At 43.3% G+C, this 9,599-nt stretch overlaps 1 protein-coding gene across 1 annotated transcript in view; it reads right to left on the minus strand.

Moving 5' to 3' along the window:
• Positions 1–3,690: 3,690 nt before the first annotated feature.
• The window catches only part of SDCCAG3 (serologically defined colon cancer antigen 3), an 8,502-nt gene continuing 2,593 nt past the window's right edge, over positions 3,691–9,599 (minus strand). The window contains exons 3-8 of the mRNA XM_018572199.1: positions 8,991–9,365; positions 6,589–6,662; positions 6,014–6,125; positions 5,873–5,935; positions 3,922–4,061; positions 3,691–3,836 (exon numbers count right to left, since the gene is read on the minus strand). Coding sequence (XP_018427701.1) covers positions 3,743–3,836; positions 3,922–4,061; positions 5,873–5,935; positions 6,014–6,125; positions 6,589–6,662; positions 8,991–9,365 — 858 coding nt within the window. The 3' untranslated portion in view covers positions 3,691–3,742. The remainder of the gene's footprint in view (positions 3,837–3,921; positions 4,062–5,872; positions 5,936–6,013; positions 6,126–6,588; positions 6,663–8,990; positions 9,366–9,599) is intronic.

Raw genomic sequence — 9,599 nt, forward strand, 5'->3', positions numbered from 1 at the left:
CCCACTACAACCTTCAGTTTAAATCAGCTTAATAAGTCCTAGGCGCATCAAAACAAAACATGTTCAATGTCTTACAGTTCATTTGCTGTCTAATGGCTGGTTCACACCATAAAGCCTGCGTTCCAGAGCGTCTGGCCTCTGGAACACAAGCCGTTCGGCTCCCTGAGTTCTGCAAAAATAGTGTTTGCAGGATTTTTGCAGATCGCACTGGACCGGAACGCAGGCACTAATGTGCCACAAGTTCGGGTGCAGGCGATCGCACTGCAGACGGGTGGCGTGGCAGCGGTGCCATTGACTTCAATGCACAGCCACGCCCCCTCCTTGCCTTGAACACAGGGAGGAGGCCGGCTTGTGTTCCAGAGGCCGAATGCTCTGGAACGCAGACTTTGTGGTGTGAGCTGGCCCTAAATCAACCACAGTCAAAGTAGAAAAGCCTGTCTCCTGCCTGCAGCTGCAGAGTAGGACCCCATTGAGTCAGACTAAAGGTGCCCATACACCTTACGACCATCGCAAGACTTTTGTCTTGCGATGGTCGTATGCTATCTGCAATCAGCAAACCTTATGGTGGCTGCTGATTGGGGTGAGTCAGACCTCTGCAGAGTTTACCTACAGAAAACAAGAGTGTAAAGGTGCCCATACTATATACACATACTATACTATACACAATTATCTGCAGATTTTCTATGGTCAGATGGAAAACGTGCAACAGATTCCTCCAACTACTCTAAACTGTGCGCATGGTTTAATCTCCCGCTAGGCCAAGCTTCAGTATCTTGCTAGTCGGCCCCACTGGCTGTCAAAATACCTGAACAATCTGATTGGATGCAGGCATTGTTCAGGTGTTTTGAGAGCTAGCGGGGCCGACTAGCAAGATTTCGGAAGCTTGGCCCAGTGGGAGATTACTCCATCCACACAGTTTAGCGTAGATGGAGGAATCTGTTGCACCTTTTCCATCTGACCACAGAAAATCTGCAGATAAATTGTAAGGTGTGTGGCCAGCTTTACTCTGCAGCAGACTTTTGTACTCATACTTTGCTTGCTTTAGAAAGGAAATTAACTGAAGGACATTGAGCATTATTTCGGTGCACCTAGAATGTGATTAGCAGATTTAAAGGGAAGGTTCAATTTAAAGTAAATCTAAAGCCAATACCCCTGTCAGGTTTTTTTCCCATCTGTGTCCTTCTGGGGAGATTTCCTTTTACTTCCTGGCCTGTAGAGGTAATAGGAAGTGAGAGGGAAAACTTTTTAAAGTGAGGGAAATCACCTCACACAGTTGTCACTGGAAGGGTGTCCCCATTGAAGGATTTCCAATCTATCCCTCTTCAGGTGACAACTCTACATTTTGGATTTTCACTCACTTTCATTTCCAGAGAAAGTGAATCTCCACAGAAGGTGCACAGACAGTACTACAAATGTGTCAAGAGTTTTAACTCCTCATCACAAAAAATGTTTGGGCTTTAGATACATTTTAGCATACAAAAGTGTTCCACAGAGCACATAGCACTCGTACAAAGCTCTATCAGTTGTATGGACTTCATTAAATATGACCAGAACAGAGGAGGTGAACATCTGCAATTAAGTTTGCGCAAATACTTTCACTGTACAGAGTCAATATTAATAACTTTGGGGGGAATTTACAAAAACTGGAGCAGCGGTGCATAGTATCCAATCAGCTTCTTTCTTTAGCCTGGTCAGTTAAACTTTGAAAATGAAAGCTAGAAGCTGATTGGTTGCCACACACAGCTGCTCCAGGCCTCGTAAATTCCCCTCATTGTTTTTCTCTGACAAATCGGGTGTTTTCTGTGAAGGAAAAATATATCAGTGCACCCAATCAATATAGAGTGCTGTAAGAAAATCTCTTTATACAATTTTGATATAGCTAAACAGATACAAGAGAAGTGTTACTTGTAAACAACCAGAAAGCCCAACCCTGTCAGAGTGTTTGCGCTGAGGAATTTCGGTCGGGATTTGGGATTTGCTTATCACTGCCTTCTCCTGCTGTGAACATTGCCACGAAACACCCTGACATTGTCACATGTGAAACGTCTTTGGGAGATGAACGATATAATGTCCTTAGAATTATATGTGCATAGTACAAGGGGAGAAAAGTCCATCACCATACAAATATTTTCCTTCTACCCAATGTGGAAATTGCAGCAACACCTCAACCAATCAGAAATCATTCTTTCCTATTCGGGCTTCCAAAACAGATAAAAGCTGCCGACTGGTCGCTATAGAATACTAACCCATGCACTGACTTATTAAAGAGGACCTACCGCTCAAGCAAAATAGCTGCATGAGGAGCCTGAACAGACATTAGTCCATTGTTACCTCCCTCCACAGCTACACAGATTAGGAGAAAATGGCAGCTTCCATGAAAGGATTCTCAGAGAGGTGTACAGCTTCATGATGGAAATCCTTCAAATATACTACAAGTAATCACAAAAAGAAAGAGATGGGATTTTGAAGGTTCGGAGTTGACTCCTCCACTCCGAACAATATAAGAACCAATCATGCATTTATTTTAAATCATGACATCATGAGTATTGCTTTAATCCAATCATGTATCTGTGACCTGGTCATTTAGAAGTGGAGTGAGTCTCTTAGGAGATATCCGATTGGAGGTTTTCATGAATGAATTTTATATTAATTAACAATTTTTTAATCACTATTTAATAAAAAAACGATTTTTACCTTAAATTGCCTTGGAATTGTCATTCGGTACCTTCAAAACCCCATCTCTTTCTTTTTGTGATTACTACTATTTTCAGGGGTGTGGTGCCTAATACTCAGGTCCTGGCCATAAACTAATTGTATGACAAATACAAAGTAAATTACAGTGAACTTGTTAAGATAACAACAAAAAAAAAATTAGAGTTGTCACTCCTGACTTGCTGTTAAAGATGTAAGTTCCGTGGCTGTCCTCCGGGTTCATTACCAAGTACATCAGCTGACCTGGATCAAGAATGCAGCCAGTAAAGCCAGCACTCTCATCCGGCATAAAAGTAGTCGTGAAGCCAGAGTCAGGATAAGTTTCTGAACCAACACCCTTAACAACTGTGCAATGCCTATTCTGACAGGTCCACTTTAGGGCCCGTTCACACCATTGCGCCGCCTGCAGAGTTCCATGTCATCTCCTGTACGAATATGGGACATTTTACACACATATTTGCAAGATTTCATTACTTAAAGTAACTGTACAGTTACTGAACAAATCATTAAACTAATTGTAGGCATTTTCTGATTGCTCATACATCAAAGTTTGTTAAAAGTAAAATATATATATATATGGCCATCTGTAATTTGGCCCTATGTGATTTCTATAGAAATGGAATGAATATTTGGACAGTTGGCACAGAAAACACCACTGACCGTCATATATGCAGGTGCCACTAATGGTACAGTAAAGAAAATACACAAAAATAGATAAGATTGGATTTTGGGATGGGGGATAGTTGCTATGAAGCGGACACTATAAAAAGTGCCATTCAGTCATATTGTGCACTGTAAGATATTCATAGAAAAGGAAGTCATTCAGCTCAATAGGAGCCAGCAAAGTCACGAGCCATGAGGACATATTCTCCTGCCACCTGGTGACTTTCACATATCCATAGTTCAAAGAGTACAGTTTAATACACTGCAACTAACCAGACGCCTTCTTCCGTTGCTAAGACACCTTCTCAGCTGGCAGTCACAAAATAGTGGTTTTTGGCATATTTTTATAGACATAGGAATTACAATTTTAAGGAACATCGTCGTGAACTTCTGCTATTTTGTCTATGGATTTCAAGAGCTGGGCCACAATATTTAAAGCTTCGGCTCCGGACACCAGCTGCCTGTGGAGTGGAATTGTATAACAATAAATTAATAGCGGTGCAGGTGATATGTAATCAAATAATCTGAATAGAAAACATAGCTCACTTTATAGAGACCTGAGCACCGCTCACCACCTTGTGCAGGTTCTCCAATGCTAAGTTGGCATTCTGTTTTACAGCATTCATTCCGGCCGTCTCTCCTCTCCGTAAAGCTTTGTTCTCTGCTTTGTAGGTGTTCAGCTGAATCTAAAGGCAATAGGACAAGGTTGGCTGCTGACCCTTGATAGTGGTTAATGATAATAATAAACATTGGGTGCTTTTGTTTTGTTTTTTAGAAGGAATACATAGCCTTTTCCCCCCTTTTAGATATACACTATTTTGCCAAAAGTATTAGGACGCTCCTGCAAATTAGGGTTACACAGATACCATGTACAGTACTCGGTACAAGTACGAATACATGTACCGATACTTTTGAGCTCCAAGACTACACTAGAGAAAAATTCAAAAGTTAGGAGGCAGCTGTCATTAGTAAGGAGCACACAGAGCTCCTGTGATTTGTACATCTCTGTTTTAATGTACGATTTTGTTTTTATTAATATAAATAAATTGATGCACAGATACCAGTTTTGCGAGTACTGATACATTTTTGTTTATTGTCATGTGACAGTTTTTCTAAAACAATACAGACTAATGATTTCAGGACAGTGGTGGAGCGCCAGAGCCAGGTCCCAGCTGCAACCCTGGTAGTTCTCATGAAAACGCCAAGTATCTGCACTGGTACTCAAAAAGTATCTGTGCATCCCTACTCCAAATCATTGGATTCAGGTGTTCTGTGAAATTTCCTTGCTCCTAAATATTCCACCGTCAACTGTTAGTGGTATTATAACAAAGTGGAGGCAACAGGGAACAGAAACTCAGCCACGAAGTGGTAGGCCACGTAAAATGACAGAGCGGGTCAGCGCATGATGAAGCGCAGTGTGCAGAAGACGCCAACTGTCTGCAGAGTCAATAGATACAGACCTCCAAACTTCGTGTGGCCTTCAGATTGGCCCAACAACAGTGCGTAGGGACATTCATGGAATGGGTTTCCATGGCCGAGCAGCTGCATCCAAGCCTTGTAGCTGGGATCTGGATCTCTGGAGATTTCTAAAGGTGCCCATACACTTTGCGATTATCTTACGATAATCGTGGGAAATCCCGCGATCGTACGATAATCGGCAGGTGTATGGAAGGCGTGCGACCGTTTCTACGGTACGGTCCTTCCGTCGAAGGAGCATGCTAGAAAACCAGCCGAGAATCGTACGATTGTCGGCGGGTTAGTGGCGTGCTCGTTTGACGACTGCGGCACACTGCCCCTCAGCGGGGAGGGCTTGCGATAATCGCAAGTACGATCTGCCTGTCCAAGATGGGCAGATCGTACAAGCTTTTAATTAGCTTGCAACCATCGCAAGACAAAAGTCTTGCGATGGTTGTAAGGTGAATGGGCACCTTAAGAGTTCAGGGTGGGATGAAATCTCCAGTCCTGAGATCAGGTGTTGTCAGGCATCAGGTGGAGGAGTTGGTGTGGGCTGCAGGCACATGAGGGCTCCTGCTGGGAAGAGGGACAGGTTGTGTCCAGAAGCCAGAGTGGAGCCAGGTGGTTGTGTGTGCGCTGGAGACACACGAGGAACAGCATGGGGGGCTGGAAGGCGTAGAGAGGCTGAGAGAGCCCGGGCACCCAGGGTGTGTGGGTGTGAAATCAAAGGCTGCTGAAAGCTGCTCAAGGGGCACAGTGTATTCCCAAAGAGATCCTGTTGAGGAAAACAGTAAGGTTCTGGGACTGGGACACTGAACAGGATAACCTGTGAAGGGTTAGCTGATATTTATGCTGAAGAAAGCTATTTTGTTGGATTTCCCTTTTCTGCCTTTGGAATTAATAAAAGACTGTCCTTTGTTATGTGAAAACGTCTTCATGACTGGTCCCTAAGCGCTCACCATATGTGCTACATTCCCTCCAATATCACAGTATGAACTGATACTTTGCACCGTGCATGTATTAACAGTAATCCTGTGCCTACCTGGAGAAGAGCCACTTCCTGCTTCAGTTTGGTCACATGATTCTCAGCCTTTGATGCCCTTTTCTGGATGATGAAAGTAGATTTAGCAATCTGATCAGACCATATGACATTGGCAAGTCACACGTGACCTTTTGTACTGACCGTCATCATTTGGAGATTTGCTTCCACTTGTTGTACCATGGACTCCAGGTCCTGTGCTTCCTTCTGCTCCTCCATAATCTTCTTCTCCAGCTTGGTCTGCAGATCTTTCACCCTAAAACAGACATTCTATAAATATCTTAAGGGTTCTTACTGTAAAGTATTGATAGTAGGTCACTGCAAGACTCATTTTTCTGCTTCCATGGTGGAGCTGCCATCCATATTTCCTAAATATGCTGAGCTGTTATTACACGAAGCTCCTTCTTGCAGCTAAGCCCCACACCTTTCGCTGCAATATTTCAACGTGTGTAGAAATGACAAATTAGAGGTTTGCCCAATTATGGGGTAGGAGAAGGAAATATAAGACATTTCAGACTAAAAATCACTGATAAATGTTCTTCAGCAACAGCAATATTTCAAAATGGATGTATGAAGTCATATAGAAATGGGAAGATAAGTGGAGTGGAAGGAAATAAAATCCACCATGAAGCAAAATCATCACTTTCTGGTGTACTAGGCCTGTAATACTCTATCCGTACACCAACATATTGAAGTATACTGAATCTGTGTCTGCTTACTTTTCTGCCTGGGATTCGTTCAACTCCTCCACTTCCCGGACTCTCCGTTTCAGATGATTGTTCTCTTGCTGCAGCTAAACACAGAGGACAAATCCCAATTACATATATGTCAAGTACCAGCATTACCTACATTGGCCAACAGTATTTCTGTTTTGATCACTGTACAGTCAGGCCATCCAAATAGTTTCACAGATCTAAGATAACACGTTGTAGAATAAAGTTGGCCATATACAGTACTAGTAGATTATTTTTGTTTAGCTGGCGGGCTAAAATGCATGGATGGACAAATCTCCTGCTGTGTTTATTGTGTTCTGTCAGCCCACCATTTTCAGAATGCAAGAACAGTGACTGCAGATGTCCGGATAAATGTTGGTAATTGCTTTTGTTGAGATGGCTGATCAACCCACTGTTAGAATTTCAAGCCATTCCTGTGAATCAGCTGAAATTCTAAAGTAGTGTACTTACGGTACAAATTTCATCTGGTTCATTAGGAACCGGATGAAATTCGCACAGTGGGTGCCGCTGTCAGCTCCCTTCCGCCCGACATCTCTCTAAAAACTAATCAAAGGAGCAGGTTGGAAAATTCTCGGCCGAACACAGCTGGCAGTCAATCAGGACCCAATGCAAACAGAGGGGGATTCATCCATTAACACTCGTAAGCGTTATTGGAGGAATCTATTCTACTTTTTTGTGTTCAGCCCCCAGGTTGAATGAAAAACAAAAAAAGACTCGTGTATAGACCCGACTTGAAAGCATATGTTTTGCCTTACATAATGATTGGCTGCCACACAGGGTGCCCTGCCAGGGACGATGAGGCCACACAGGGCACCCTACTGAAGGAGAACTAATGCAAAGCCACGGAGCCACCCACACACGTGGCACCCACTTGCATTGTGGAATGCTGTTGGGATGCGCTTAAAGGTGGCCACACAGACATCACTATGATCATACAATCTATCATTAAATGCAATCGAAATGACTGAATTGAATAAAAACTGCAAGCCAAATATCCTCCAATGAATCATTTTAGTGAGCTCCCAATCAATTTTTGTCCCAAGACAATTTTGCTGAGAGATCATACAAATATCTATGTGACTCAGGAGAACTGATCGTAAGTCAGATCGATTTAATGATAATTGTTACCCCTTAAGGACTCGTGTTGGAATCATTCCATCATGAGTCCCTAAGGGGTTTTTAAACAGACTCCCATCTGATTCTGTTTACACTTGTAGAGCCGGCTGTCATCTTTACAATCAGAGCGATGCTGGCAACTCAGCTGCATCCAGATCTCTTCTGCGGGCCGGTAAAGTGCCTACCCCCCGCCCGACACACCCGCCGTGTTTCCCGGGCTCCGCTGCCCCTCTTGAGGGCCCGGGACCAGCATGTTGGGTGCCGGCAGGAACCTGGGGAGGAGAGGGGCGAACTTCCATTCACCGATCTCCTACCTGCTCCATGGGACCGGGAGCAACGTGTGTTGCATCACTTCTGGTTCCTGAGCGGTCATTGCTGGGCTCCTGAAGCCGAGCAATAAGCTATCGAAGTGCGATCTAAAATTACTTAAGTGCATTTTTCACTAAATTTTTGGGTTTGATAATAAGTTGCACTAATATCGTGCTACTGCCAACATTTTATTCTACAGGGTCTTGGCTTCCAGAAAATATATAATGTTTGAGGGTTTTAAATAATTTTCAGGCCTAAAATAATGAAAAAAAAAGGCCTTGGCAGCGTAGGGGTCCTTAAGGGGTTAATAGATCATTTACATTTACCAATGATACATGGTATTTTCAATTGATATTTTTAGTTGATCACAAAATGTTGTACAATACCGTGTGTTGCGTCCCTCAATATTTTAATCCGTGACAGATCACTTGTTTGCGATCGTTTGTATGTAAATCAATCACAAATGGCTATGTGTAAGGCCACCCTAAGCCCTGACTTTAAAGGCCTTAAAGGGGAACTGTCAAGAAAGAAATATGGTTGCTGCCAAAACTGACTTACTCTTACAGGTGCAGTCTTTAAGCCTGTCTTGCTAGATTCATTATTATTGATATGTATGGGTTTGGTGCAAACCGAGTTTGCCCAAGACTACACAGAATTTTCAGTGACAGAGCCCCCTCTCTGCCCAATCATTTGCGGCCGTGGCAATCCCCACCAAGCAGGAACATGTAGCAAAGGGGGGTTATATCACTGACAATTTTGTGGGGGCTTGGGCTAACTCAGTTCGCACAAAGCCCACGCACATCACTATTCAATGACCCAGAACAAGTAAGCAGCTAGTAAGGCCACAAAGCGAGGCACAATCTCAATCTGAGGATCTGAAAACCCCATGTACACTTGCCCTAATGTGTGTCCATAAGAGAGCAATATGAATCTGGCCAGTAATGGGGTGAGATGCCACTTACCGCCTCATAATTTATCTGTAGTGTTCGAAAGTGCAACTCTTCCATAGAATAATTAACAGTGTCATTATTAGGATCTGCCTCGGCAGAAGGAGAGACCACTCTGGCAGGCAGCCATGTTGTATATGGATCACCACAGGAGACGTCACTGTATCGATATGATTCCTCACAAAAGCTGCCTTGAGATGTGTCAACATCATGCGTTTGTTCAATGACTGACGGGTGATAACTCCCACTCCAGTCCCCGTCCTCATCCTCGTCCTCGTCCAGCAAATCATCTGCAATTGTTGGGTCTTTAAAAAATGTCTCCTGGTACTCAGAGCTCAAATGCAGATTGCTGTCAGGCGTGGGAATCAGTGAAGCACTTTGTTTGGTGTCCTGGAAGAAAACATTTGATAAGTTCAGCATTGTAAAGCAAGCTAACCCAGGATTTAGCAGCGTGATGTTACAAGAGTGACTGAAACTTCACATCATTTTGCAAGTAAGACAGCAAACATATATATATCTATATATAGATAGATATATCTCTCTCTCTCTCTCTCTCTCTCTCTCTCTCTAGATAGATATCTCTCTCTCTCTCTCTCTCTAGATAGATATCTCTCTCTCTCTCTC

This window comes from Nanorana parkeri, unplaced genomic scaffold, assembly GCF_000935625.1.
Source record: "Nanorana parkeri isolate BGI_ZX_2015 unplaced genomic scaffold, ASM93562v1 scaffold1967, whole genome shotgun sequence".
Lineage (NCBI taxonomy): Eukaryota > Metazoa > Chordata > Amphibia > Anura > Dicroglossidae > Nanorana > Nanorana parkeri.